Source organism: Fundulus heteroclitus, unplaced genomic scaffold, assembly GCF_011125445.2.
Source record: "Fundulus heteroclitus isolate FHET01 unplaced genomic scaffold, MU-UCD_Fhet_4.1 scaffold_217, whole genome shotgun sequence".
In the NCBI taxonomy this organism is placed as follows: domain Eukaryota; kingdom Metazoa; phylum Chordata; class Actinopteri; order Cyprinodontiformes; family Fundulidae; genus Fundulus; species Fundulus heteroclitus.
Genome location: NW_023396629.1, coordinates 158195 through 172500, shown reverse-complemented (window position 1 = coordinate 172500; position 14306 = coordinate 158195). Strand labels below are relative to the sequence as shown.

The 14306-nt window shown below is 40.8% G+C and overlaps 1 protein-coding gene across 3 annotated transcripts in view; it reads right to left on the bottom strand.

The window, feature by feature from the left end:
• LOC105915318 (lysine-specific demethylase 2B) overlaps positions 1–14306 on the bottom strand; it is a 30312-nt gene that overhangs the window by 1287 nt on the left and 14719 nt on the right. For 2 of the 3 annotated variants that reach the window (XM_036129774.1, XM_012849385.3), the window contains exons 13-21: positions 10817–11047; positions 8748–8891; positions 8548–8634; positions 8085–8426; positions 6244–7301; positions 5988–6151; positions 3041–3202; positions 2746–2964; positions 1–536 (exon numbers count right to left, since the gene is read on the bottom strand). The exon at positions 1–536 is cut by the window's left edge and continues 1287 nt beyond it. In XM_036129774.1, the coding sequence (XP_035985667.1) occupies positions 355–536; positions 2746–2964; positions 3041–3202; positions 5988–6151; positions 6244–7301; positions 8085–8426; positions 8548–8634; positions 8748–8891; positions 10817–11047 (2589 nt within the window). In that variant the 3' untranslated portion in view covers positions 1–354. The remainder of the gene's footprint in view (positions 537–2745; positions 2965–3040; positions 3203–5987; positions 6152–6243; positions 7302–8084; positions 8427–8547; positions 8635–8747; positions 8892–10816; positions 11048–14306) is intronic. The other variant, XM_012849387.3, reaches the window with a different exon arrangement.

The following is a 14306-nucleotide window of genomic DNA, read 5'->3' as shown; positions in this document are numbered from 1 at the left end:
ACACTGGTGCATTTTATGCTGCACGTAAATGTATGAAAGACTTTCTGATACAAAAATACTGATTTATAATGCAAAGGTTATTGCATTAGAGCAAAATAGTCTAAACACCAAGGGATAGCTGTCATATGATACACAAAGAGTTTATCAATAAATAAGTCATAAAGAGCTGCAACAACAAAAATATTTGCGAAACATATTGCATGGCTGCGGGAGACCTCCGTTTATACATTCTGGCTCAGCAGCACGTCGCTTTTCGGACATATTTACCATCTTGTGTCAGTTCTGTTCAGCCAGCCCACGGTCGTCTGCTGCCTCCTAGTGGACGGTGCCTTTAACGCAGGGCCGCGCCAATGCCTAGCTGATCTTCTGCAGCAGTTTGTCCTCGATCAGCTCAAACTGGACGCTGACTGACATCTCGGCGATGAACTGGTCGCAGCCCTCCTTGGTCACCTGTTTGCAGTATCGCAGGTCGATGTGGCAGATGCTTCCACAGCGTTTGAAATAAGTCAGCGACTGGTCGGTGACCCTGTTACAGACTGCCAGGGGGACATGGGGGTAAGAGGGGGATAATCCATAAATGGTGCAGAAGTGTTGAATGAATGATATATGAAATAATCAGATAGGACTTGAATGTTAAAGATTAATCACTGTACATTGAGAGCAGTAATAACAGTACGCGTTCTCCTCCCAGCATGCTCAGCATGCTCTATAACAAACATCTTAGTCAGCATCTTTAACCGTGTACTTACCACTTACTTATCTTTTCTGTTTAAATTTGCACACTTTTTGCTCATATGCATTCTGCACATGCATTGCTCTCCATGCTTTTGTTGCTCCTGGTAGGTATGTGTATAAAAAAAAAATACCTTGCAATGATTTTTAATTTTAAGGTAGCGGTCACCAGATTTTTGTTTAAATTGTTTTTGTATTTTAAAACTTACAAGGTTTCTGGGGCCCTTGGAGGAGAGCTAGGCCCACAGCATCACAGAACCTCCACTTTAAGAAACAGTGGGCCTGTGGGCCTTATCCACATATTCAAATTAGGATTTGTTGGTAATAAAGCTCAATGCTAGTCGGATCAAAGCCTAGTAGCCTTCAGCAAAGTCTGCATACTTTTGTCTGTGATGGTAGGGCAGAAAAAGTTTCTTCCTGGCACACATTTCTGTGGTGGATGCTTCTAACACGACCACCAAGTGTAGTAATATTTTTTTCATAATTTACATTTATTGGTTCCAGATTACACTACATATAAGTTAAACTCAAGTTATTTTATGTAGACCTATATTTTCTAATGGTTGCACACTTTAGTTAATATCTGTGTGAATGGTCTACCTGCACTTGTTCTTCTTTTTTTGTGGGGGGGGGGGGGGGCTTTATTTATTGAAGTTAACATTAGTTATTTTATTTTAATATTCACTTATTGGTGCTAAGTTAAAGATAATTTTTCTTTATCTGTTTATGTTAGTTTTTGTGTACATATTTCTGGTTTGTTGTTCCTCTGTTATGTTGTACCTCATGTGGAAAGTTTAGGTTATTCCACCCCTATTTAAGCAGCCTCTGTTCTTTGTCAGTTTTGTCTGTTTTTTGTTATCGTTTAGCAGACCTCAGTTGATTTGGGCCCAAATCCATGCTATTTATTATTTGAGTTATTTTGTATTGAAATTTAACCCTTTTGTTAACCATTTTTACATTATTAAATTGAAGTTTTTCTAATTTATTTAAGTCTGGTCCCTTACAATTTCAAACAACTAGGTGACTTGCAGATAGTGTCTAATGGTTGTTGTAGAGACTTTGGGACCCAAAGATGCCGCTCTGTGATACAGTTCTATAACCATGAGTTTTGTTGAATTTATTTTTTGTTTGCTTACTCCTAGAACTCTTCTTAGCCAATTCCTGACTCCAGAAGATCTACACATATCTGCCTTACCAGAACGCCATGTTCGCTTATCTTTCCCACTTTGAAGAGTGGCTAAAACAGAGTGGTCCCGGTGTCATGGATTACTAATCACAACTTCCCAGACATTTCAATCAACTAATAAGAATCTTAATGGGGCGACTGTGGCTTGATGGGTTGAGTAGTTGTCTGGCAATCAGAAGGTTGTGGGTTCGATTCCAGCTTCCCCTTGCCACATGTCGATGTGCCCCTGGGCAAGGCACTTAACCCCAAACTGTCTACCGAGCTATGTTTCAATGTATGTTTCAATGACAGTAAAGATGATATTACTATTACTATTGTCAGGGTTGTGAATAATTGCAGGACTAATGACTTTACATACAGATATTGACATTAAGGAGAGTCTGACTGAGTGTCTAGAAAAATCTTGATATGCTAAGGTTTCTGGGTAATTCAGTTGTTAACTGCATTAAAATAACAATAATCCTCACTTTCAATTTTGTCCCAGTGTCAAATTTAACAAATTCATAAATCTGTTTTTAAAATAACGGCATATCAACGCCATTTTTTATTAACTTCTCCAGAGTTTGAAAAAAATATATAAATACTTAAGTTTTGCCCTGTATATTTAATTGTTTCACTATTTTTTTTTCGGGGGGGGGGGGGGGGGGGCATGTCTAATAGAAATGATGCCTGGTTCAAAACATTGGAGCTTTATTACTGTTTGAGTCTACTGCTATAATCTGTAATAGCCTTTCACAACCAGCTGTCACACCATTTGTTTTTCATATAAATGCTTTTATTCCAACACGAATAAAGAATAAAACGCCTGTGAAGAGAGATGCTGGTACCTGACAGGTTGACGTCAGTGAGCGAGTCTCTGGTAGTCGTCCCTGCGGCAGTCAGGATGTTGACGGACTGGTCGGTGACGTGGTTGCAATAGCTGAGGTCCAGCTTCGATAGCAGAGGCATGTAACGGATGATGAGGCACAGAGACGTGTCGGTGATGTCCAGCCCAGCTAGCCGGAGGTCCTCCACGTTACGCAGCTTACTCCTGTTGTCTAACTGACCTGCAAGAAAATGAGGAGACTTTAAAAAATAATAAGTTTACTCGGAAACTGATTCCTTAAGATGAGGGTCTGGTACCTGGTCTGTTATCTGTAGGGGGCGACAGTAAGTCTCTCATTTGGGCATCTTTCAGTCCCTCGACCCACTGAACGTCCAGCGTTCGCAGCAGAGGACAGCTGGAAGTGCACAGGGCAGAGACGGCAACCCAAGAGCATCCCGACAGAAGCAACACACGCAGACCTGCAGTGCAAAAAGGGACCACAGACAGAAATACAGTTACATTTCAAAGATAAAACGAGCCAACCGCCTGTTTTCTGTTCAGTGCTGACACAATTCCTACAGGTAAGGATAAATACAGTCTATAATTATGGTTTATTATGACGACAAGATTTCCTAAGTCTAATCCGAGGCGTTAAAATCAACCTGCGCCGATGCAAAATAGCACAGTAACCAAGCGATTTGAATATTTCACAGGTTTTTAGAGACAAGCAAAGTGGTATTCTGAAGTATATTAAACTGCCTTAGTGAGAAAAGTAATTTACCTCAATGGTGAGTTCTCCTCTCCAATGGCTTAAAAAATCCACTTGTTTTTGCTACAGTTTTCTTCCCTGCCTGAGACTGTGGAGCCCCTGGAGAGTCCCTGTTAAGCCGTGTGGCTCACTGCAAGTTTTCCATTGTTATTTTAACTATATCTTATTTATTTGACAACTGCTTCCCATAACCACAGGATGCGGTGCCATAAAACTGTATTCATGTCACTTAAGCCTTTTCACATTTTGACAACACAATTGTTAACACTCCCAGTTACTCAGATGTCTACCAATGTAGGATCCATCCATTGTCTATATTATTTGAACTACAGCCATTTTAGCCCCTTTCTGATCATAGTTCTGTGACAATCACACAACTGCTAACAAAATCATTACCAATAACTTTTCTCATGCATTTCACACAAGTGAGTCCTGTGACCCAGCCGGGACTGTGGAACCAAAGGGGTGTGGCCTACTAGTTACAGCAATCACTTTAAATATCCCTTCAACCCTTTAAATAATGTGCACCAAAGCTATTCTGTGGACTCCTCAAAATGTTATCTGCATCAATTTTAGCTGATGAATGCGTTTGTCATGACGGGATGCAAACCAAGCACCATAAAGCTGTAAACCTTGCCTGCAAACTGAATTCTCGTGGTGTTTGTGCTTTCACAAACACACAAAAGTCCATCTTGTCCCGCTCGAGATCGACCTAAAACAGTTCTGGCCAATCACATTGCAGCGTTATGGTTTAAGGCGGGACATACCAGCCGAACCAAAATAAAGATGGCAGCGCAGGAGGACACGCACGTGGCTGCTGCTGTCACATCTGTTTTTGTCAGAATCCACTTCTTTGTTGTGAGTGTAACTATCCAAATGAGCGAGCCTTGACCGGCGTAACTTGTTGTGGGTTCTCATGGCGCCTTCTGCTTGTGACATTTTGCATTTACCGTGATTGGCTAAAACCAACCTTTGGTAGGCGGGCACTAGGCGTCGCTTTGCCCCAATCAGCTCGGAGTGTTCTGCTGAATGTCCATGCTTTCCCCGAACAGATTCAATGAGAGCAAACCCAGATAGAGAGTGCTACATATTATCAATTTGTCTTGCTAGGCTATAAAGCTGCACTACCCTCTTTAAATGCAGGAGTTTGCTACAAAGAAGCAATTTTAATTATGGCTTTCTGTCCAGGATGGCACACCACAAGGGGCAGATCTGAATAGATTATGCTACACTGAACTGAGATTCTTGAAAAAAAAAAAAAAATCACTTACAGGACTGTCTCAGAAAATTAGAATATTGTGATAAAGTTCTTTATTTTCTGTAATGCAATTAAAAAACATGAAATGTCATACATTCTGGATTCATTACAAATCAACTGAAATATCGCAAGCCTTTTATTGTTTTAATATCGCTGATTATGGCTTACAGCTTAAGAAACCCAAATATCCTATCTCAAAATATTAGAATATCGTGAAAAACTATACTAGTAGGCTATTCAACTAATCACTTGAATCGTCTAATTAACTGGAAACACTGCAGGGTTTCCTGAGCCTTGAAAAACACTCAGCTTGGTTCAGTAAACTAAATCACAAGTATGGTAGTGGTTAAGAGACGACATAAGATTCTCACAGTAACTGGTGTACTGACCATGGCATTACTGTCCTTGATTGGCCTGCCAATTCCCCTGACCTGAACCCCATAGAGAATTTGTGGGGTATTGTGAAGAAGAAGCTGAAAGACACCAGAGCCAACAATGCAAATGAGCTAAAGGCCGCTATTGAAGCATCCTGGGCATCCATAACACCTCAGCAATGCCACAGGCTGATTGCCTCCATGCCACGCCGCATTGATGCAGTAATCTGTGCAAAAGGATTCCCATCCAAGTACTGAGTGCATTAACGGACATTTTCAAATGTTTGATTTTGTTTTGCTGTTATAATTTAATTTTTTTTACTTGGTCTGAGGAAATATTCTAATATTTTGAGATAGGATTTTTGAGTTTTCTTCAGCTGTACGCCATAATCAGCGATATTAAAACAACAAAAGGCTTGCGATATTTCAGTTGATTTGTAATGAATCCAGAATGTGTGACATTTCATGTTTTTTAATTGCATTACAGAAAATAAAGAACTTTATCACAATATTCTAATTTTCTGAGACAGTCCTGTAATATTTATGAAACCTTTATTCTATTTCTGAACACAAAACAAACGGGCTTTGTCGGAACGTAGGTGTTTGTCTTGCCCAGAGCCCCATTCAGTCTCTGATTTGTGTCATAATCACTGTGTCACAACTCTTCTCCTTCCCCTTCCTGTCATTGGCCATTTCGGCTCTGTGACAACCTCCTAGGCCGGACCAGAGGCCTGGCAGTGGTGGGTCTCCTTCGATACCCATTCCCTGGCAGGACCTTCTTACTGACTGATGTCTCATGCAGAACATGTGTGGATCAAAGACTAACAGTATGACACTTGTTTTGCTCATTGACCTTTACTTACCTGGAAGTCTGTTGATGAGCCAGCTGAGCTGCTTTTTGGAAATGTTGGTCCAGCTGAGGTCCAGAGCTACCGGCTGCCTCCGAATGATCCCGCTCAGCATCAGGGGCGTGATCGACTTGCAGCGGTTCAGGCTGATATGCTTCCAGAGTCTTTTATCGCAGCACCTGGCGGGTGACACGACAGACACGCCCGTGAGCTCGCGGTCTGCTTCCGTTTTGAAGTTTTCAACGGGGGGCACAGCCGGTCTCATACCCACCATCTGTTCCACGCTCTGCAGACACGCATGCAGACGCAGAGATCCCTGTGAGCGAGGTGACTGAACACTTTCATCCACGCCTCCCGCCGCATCACGTGCGCTTCGCCGTCGTTCAGCGGCAGCCTGTCGGGCGGGGGGCTGATGGGAGGGGGTCGGATGACGTGGCGCTCCATCTGAACGCACTTTGGGGGTGAGTGGCGGGGGAGCGGACGCGGACATAACGGCGCTATCGGCGTGCTTCGGCTCCAGCCCAGTGGGGAGTGACCACGCGGGGTCCCGTTTACCTCCCGCCCCCTGTGCCTCAGCCAGTCACCCAGGTCGCTGCTGCCGTTGTTCAGAGGCCACCTTGGCTTCTGCTCGTCCGCTTCACTCCTAGGCTCGGCCTTTACTGGACTGTGGTTCTGGTTGTCGGAGCAGTCTTCCGTTTTCAGCGGCTGCCGGTGGTAGTTTGCCACACCGTCCTCCAGTTTGGGAGCTCTTCGATTCGGAGTGTCTTCGGTTTTCATAGGTTTGCAGTTCTGATTGGCCACAGAATCTTCATTTTTCAGTGGCCTGCGATAGTGAGCGTTGTTCTCCGCCTTCTCTGCACCGTGCTTCGGGTTGCTCAGAGAATCCTCCATCTTGAGAATCTCTTGGCTGAACTCTTTGCTCGGTCCTTTGTTTGGGAAGCGCCGGCGCTGATGGCGGGCTTTAAGCTGGGCAGAGCTCTTCTCCTGGCCATCTCCTGACTCGCTGCTCGGTCCAGCTCTGGGAGAGTTGGAGGACGAATGGTCACCTTCTCTGACGGAGGATGTTCTCAGGAGAGGACTTATGAGTGCCTTGGCCTTGTCGTGTGAAGCACAGTCTCTCTCTTTAATTGCAGCCTCCTCTTCCTCTGTGTCCTCATCTTGCGCCTCATTGTCATACTCGTTTATCCTTTTAAAATGCATTCTGTCTAAAGTCAAGACATCTTTTTCATGATCCCATTGTCCTTCATCTTCCTCCCCGTGGTCATTCTCAGTCTTGATTTGTTGCAAAAGCTTTGGACTAAATTGATCGTCTGGTTTTAAAAGCTTTTTCTAACAAAGAGAACAGAGAGTTATATTTTAATTAAATCTCAGTAATCAAATGTACCATATTCCCTCAAATCAATGTCACTACTTTTCCTGAAATTAAACAGTTTCCAGTTTTCAGTCAATTTATCACCCTTTTTTTACCCTAAACGTAAAAGTTTGCTATGAAATGAGAATTAATTACACTCCTAAGCCTATGTTCAGCTACAGATCTCCGGTCTTAAGAGGTTAAATCCACATTTGGAAAGCAGATACCCTGATTCATTTACCAGTAGAAAGTAGCCTGTAACACTTGTAGTGTTATGACTTAACAGCAAAATGGCAAAACATTTTAACTTTCTGCTGAATAAGTACTTAAAGTCTACTACTTTTAAGTTTGTGTATCAAACTCCTACAAAAGGATTACATGTTATGGATAACATTATTATAACTGTAAAAATAAATATAAGTAATTGTTTCAGCTGAAGTAGGGAAATGTGTTACTTTTCTCAATATCAATTATCAATTTCATATGTATATATATATATATATATATATATATATATATATATAGATAGATAGATAGATAGATAGATAGATAGATAGATAGATAGATAGATAGATAGATAGATAGATAGATAGATAGATAGATAGATAGATAGATAGATAGATAGATAGATAGATAGATAGATAGATAGATAGATAGATAGATAGATAGATAGATAGATAGATAGATAGATAGATAAGTAAAAGTTAAGAATACCTAAAAAGTTAAACCAGCGTAGTTGGTATAAAAAATTTGGTTCTTACCTTCTTTTTCAACATAATTGGTTCATCACTTGTGTCAAACAGTTTCCTTTTCTTCCTTAACGGATTATCTTCAAGCCGTGTTCGTGGCAAACTATCCAGAGCTAGCAGGGGCAGACGTTTCTTTGGAGGCTCCTCGTCGTTCTTCTTAGAAGATACTTCCCGCTCCGCTTTCCGTTTGACAGCAGACGTGGTCGTCAGCGAAGTAACGCTCGCAGAGATCACCACCGGCGGCGGTGGCTCAGGCTCGTCCTTTGAGTCTCGGTTTAACCGTGGTTCCTTAAGAAGGGAGCCGGGGAGGTTCGACGCATACTTAAATCCTGGCCCCCTTTTTTGCTTTGTGGCCAAAAGGTTGAAAAAAAAAAGAGAGTACAACTGTATTTATCTGGCTCAGGCATACGTAGATACATTCAGCCCTTTTTGAAATTCATAACATAAACACAATAGAGTCCACAGTGATGCTTACTTTCCCAGTTTTTCCCGCGTGGTTACACTTTGGACACTCCCAGCAGTTTGGCAGCTCATCATTGACCAATCCGTTTGAATCTTTAACCTAAATAAAATCAGTAACATAGATCAGATTCATTTTTTGGCAACATAAAAAAGGGTGAAACGAATAGTGTTTACGGAGTCTATATTTTACCATCCTGATGTTCGTCAGCTTACCTTTAGACAGTTTGGATGAACAATCTCGTTACAGATGGAGCACTCCATGAGCATCAGGTTAAACTTCTCCTCCTCGTCCTCCACCGTGTCCTCCTTTCCAGCTTCTCCACAGACGAGACACACTGCTGTGTGGGGCAGGACAGGCTGAGAGAAAACGTACACAATTCAGATACAAACAGCCAGCATCAATACAACCCCCTAAAGAGGAGGGAAAGATAAGAAACTAACAAAAACGGTACAGTCAGAAAGTTATCCAAATGACCGGGCAAAAAAAAACAATGATGCAACAAAAAAGTGTCAGAAAATAACCAAACTTTGGACAAAAACTGGTAACAAAGTAACAAAACAAACAGGCAGCATCAGGCCCCGTTCACTACCGATTTACAAACAGTAAAAGAACAAAAAACTTGATTTTGGCATAAAGCATAAACATGTCAGATTAGTCTAATTTATGTTCATTCTCCTACATTTTATTATTGTTTATACTCTGCCACAATAATTTCAGTTCAATAGCATTTGATCCAATGAACACTGAATCAAGTTTAAATTAAAATAGAAAAAATTGTTTTTAAAAAAGATTTCATTCATTAAATCATTTAATGGTGATGAAGTACAAACTGCAGTTTTCTTGACGATCCCCTACAGCTTGCTGTTGCCACCATTGTGTTTAGCGGTAAGCATATTGTAGACAATTAGACACATTTTATTCAGAGCTGTGCCAAAACAGTCCCACAATTTTATTTAGTACTAAAACATTCAGCCTTAACTAGTGTAAACGTTTAAAATAATAGAGGTAAAGCATCTCCAAAAACCAAAATATTAACTTTGATTCAGAGTTCTTACACATTTTTCATTACCAGATCTCAAACTTTCCAGACTCAAATCAGCAAAATTCTTCATCCATTTTGATGCATTTTCAAAATATAATAAGCTAATAAGGAAATTATAACAGATGTTTTTACAGAAGTCTAGCTTTAAATTGGAGACAGATGGACAGATACAGCAATGATAGCTGAGCTGTGGAAGTTTTTCCGCACTGCAACTTTACTCCTGTATACTTAGTCCCACCTAAATAACCATTAAATTAAATTACTTACTTTTGCAGACATTCCCACACTTCATATTAACCATGACAATTCTAAAAGTGTCAATAATAGCGTATTTTGGTCCATAGATTTTTAAAAAGTGGTCATAAATCAGTATGCTCTAGTTAAGTGCTTTATTACAAAACAAAAGTCAGGGTCGAAAAATTATTAAAGTGTTATTACGCGATTTGGAAGACGAAAGTCTCAGAAAACGTGTCGATACAACACCCAGTTTGTCTATATTCTCTGTCCATGGTACTGAAACATGCAACCAGCACCTTGCTGCCTACCATAAACCATCCTCAGGAAGCCTTTGAGGAAACAGGTGACGTCCGAAACCCAAAAACAAACATATGCACCAACCAATACGGCTACTCTTCACATTAGATGGGTCACATCTACATCAACTAGTAAACATGCAATACCAGCCAGTAGCCTCTCACAACACACTCACACATCTGTGTTAATCACTTGTGCAATTAACCCACTGCCACAAGAACGTGTGCAAGCTTTCAGAGGAAAACATCAAAGGTCAGACGTTACTGGAGCACATTTGCTTCCCACTCTGAGATATACAGCGGTCCTGACTCTGCAAAGGCGCCGTAAAGAACCTGTAACCTCACACTAAAATCTATCTTAACATTAAGGTTATTAACATTAAGGAATTTTCTTTACAAAATGCAGAGACTTTTCTAAGAGTTGCTTTGAAAACTCACTCAAACATCCGCACACAGAGATCCTTTCATAACAGCCCAAAGTGGCTTGATTTGAAAAGTATAAATGCAAATTCGTCACCTCAGGGACGAGCCAAAGCCGCTATATCTAGTCTTTATGCAAATGCCGGTTTGATCACCCTCTGATTGCATCTTCTTATTTACCAAATAGATACAAAACTGCTGCCAACTGTAACCTGTCACTAAGAAAGCTAGCAAGCTAAACATCCTCTCTAAACAGAAACGAGCGCTCCCAGCGTTCTGCACTTACTGCAATGCACTGCCTCATGATGCAGGACTGCTTCATCCGCCCCGGCCCTCCAAACTTCTTCATGTCTTTGCAGAAGTGGCACTCTCCGCACTCCGTCCGTAGGCACGCCTCGCACTTTCGGCAGCGCGTCCTTCTTCTCCTGGCACCAGACGTCCCCCGGCTGGCCGACAGCTTGACTGCTGATGCAGGAGACGCTGCCATCTTAGGTTTCGGCCGGTTAGGAGGCCGGGGCTAAAAGGGCAAAAAGGGATACAGTGGCAAGCAGATTAACAACAGTTAAGCAGTAGTTTTACTTTCAAGATGTCTTCTGGTGTCGTGCAGCTCGACATGGAGCCTTGCAGTGAATCATATGAGAGAAATGTTAAAAATTTAATCACATCAACATTGTGATAACAAAGAAGCTGTGTTCCATTTCTTTTACTATAAATAATGAATATGCAGTCGTCTTAATACCATTACAAAAACTAGCATCATGAAGAAAATATCTTAGCGGGTAAAGTAAAGCCCATTAATACATAAAAGTATTCCTACTCCTTTCATTTTATCACATTTTGTTACTTTGCCACCAAAAGCTACAACGTATGTTATTGGGAATTTATACAATAGACAGTATAGTCCATAATTGTGAAGTGGAAAGAGAATTACACAGATATTGTTCTTCATTTCTATTACAAATAAAATTTTAAGAGTGTGGCGTGCATTTGTATATAATTTGTATATAACTCACTACTTTGTCGAAACACATTTCGCTTCAGTGCAATTACAGCTGCAAGTCTTCGGGGTGTGTCTCTACCAGAATTGCACAGTGGAAAACTGAAATGTTTGCCCATGTTACTTCGCAAAACAGCTCAACCTCATTCAGACTGCACAGAGACAGACTGTGAAAAGCAATTTTGAGTCTTGCGACAGATTGTCAAATAATTTAAGACTGGACGCCACACAAAATTCAGAAAATATTCCTTTTTTTCCCACCTAAAACCCCAGATATATATATATATATATATATATTATATATATATATATATATATTATATATATATATATATATATATATATATATATATATATATATATATATATATATATATATATATATATATATATATATCAGAGTTTGTGGTTGTAACATTTAAAACGGCAAGAAGTTGACAGGGTGTGTATACTTTTGTAGGGCAATACAGAACTACAAATCTAATATTCAAATAATAAAATGAGAGGATGCAAGTGCTGAGCAGCATTTTCTTTGTTCATTCCCTGTCTAGAATAACATTCCCGTGTACAGAGAAAGGCACAAAGGGACAATATGTATCAACGTTTTATCCACAAACAACAAACCTGACCAAAAGAGGCTGGGTCTAAACACATTTCCATGCTTCTTACAGGACCAAACAGAAGAGCAAACAAACACATCAAGAAATGTCCCTGAAGGCACCATCCAAATTTAGCCTCTCTCTGCCTTGCATGTTTCTTCTTCAAAGAGCAGCTACACTCGCAGCCACATTTCACACATGCTGCATGAAGAAGACACATTGTTCTGTCTTCCAGAGCACACGGATGGATAAAGACATGTGCTCACTGCAACCTGTGCTCTATTTTAAAACATCTGGGCAATGGAGATCACTATGCTTTGACCGTTATTCTCTGCGTTATAATCCCACTCCCGTGCAGGCTCAGTGCCAAAACAACAGCAAAGTGGAGGCTCTTTTGAAGAGGAAATCTACAAAATGATCCCCACCATCATCCATGAGACACTGAGCAGTAGAGTGGAAGATGGGGGGGAGTGGGAGAGATAAATAAATAAGACCAATAGGTGAAAAACACTGCAGCTACTGGAGATGGAGCCTGGATTCCTTCAGTTACATCGACAGTGCAGATTTTCCTGGTGTCAGCATAGCAACAGCCGCGTCCCGTTCCCTAACAGAACAGTGTATGACACACACACACTTGTAACCAATGAGGACTGTAACTAGAGAGCCTCCGAGAGAGAGAGAGAAAAAAAAAGGGAGAAGGGTAAAATTTTAGGCACATAATGATCATTTACTCTAACAAGAGCCATGAAACAGGACTGACACGGACACTCGGATATGTGGTTGGCAGACAGGATTAATGTGAGATATTGAGGAGGCAGGGGTGAGTGGGGGGGGGTTCAATCTGCCCTGGAGTTTTTTTTTAGGGGGGGATTCACAGGGATTAACAAGAGGGAGGGACCAGATAACCAAGCAGCAGAGACCAGGTCCTGAACAGTTGCATTCTGACGGATATTTAGGTAAATGTTACGCAGCAGGTTTTCCAGGTGATCACAGCTGATTACAGGTAAACAACAGACTGACCCCCCCTCTCCTCTCCTGTCAGCTGAAACAGCTGACGCGCAGAAAAATAAAAAGCTGTCTCGCATATTTGTTTGGGGGGAAAAGAAATAAAATATTCGGCAGTTACAGTTTTCAAAGCTTCATTACTTTATCGTCAAATCACACGGATTATGGTTCTGACTTTTTCAGCAGTAAAAAAAATCTCACCAGCTAGCAATTCAAGGCTTTTTCTCCTGGGAGACGTCTTAATAAGAAGGCTGCTCTGATCAATGAAACGACCGAGGACTCCTTGTGCATTAGAACGAACACACAGGTCATAGTAAGGTGATTCATGGGAATAAGCTCCATAAATAAAATAAAAAATTGTAAACTAATGGAAAAAATACCTAAATGTAAACATCTAATAGCAGCAGAAGAGGTTTGAATTAATATATATAAAAAAACTAAACACAGTTAAAACCTTTTAGTAATAATTCTACTAAAAACCAACTATTTCAATTTAACTTGGAATAAATGATGAAAACGTGCCAAAAATATAAAGTGCTGTGAAGGCAACGTTTAAAACCTGCAGAACGTGCCACTCTTCTTGTTCTACTCTTATTGCTCTTGAAGTTTAGGGTTCAGAGCCAGAATCCTCTTCGTCTCAACAGCTTTCGGGCCTGAAGGCTGCTGACTTGAAGAATGCGTGTCTAAATAACTGGAAACAAATTTTGTAAAAAGGGTCACGTGACTTGTTCTATTTGACAGCAGAACAAGATGGACTCGTTCATCAGCGCTCTGTGTTTTGTTTCATTCAAATGCGGTCACAGATTTTAAGTGGGGTGGGGGTGTGGCGCTGAGCTGAGGTGAGCAGTGGAGTAGGAACATTATTTACATCAAACAACACAAATTTGCAAGCAAGTTCTGTCGCGGATGCAGCTGGCATTTATAGCAATGTCAATTGGTGTATAGATATACAACAAATGAAAACAGAAACAGAAATTCCATATTTTTTTTACGACCAGGCCATTAAGATGAATCTGCATCATTAAACAACCACAGGATATTAGCTGTAAAAAACCCTGGATCTTCTCTGACTGAACACCTACCACCTGCTCTGGGATAAACACACAAGCAGGGAAAACTATAAAAGGAGATTAAAATCACTGAGAGTAGACTGAATCAATGCTTTTGTCTCTAAG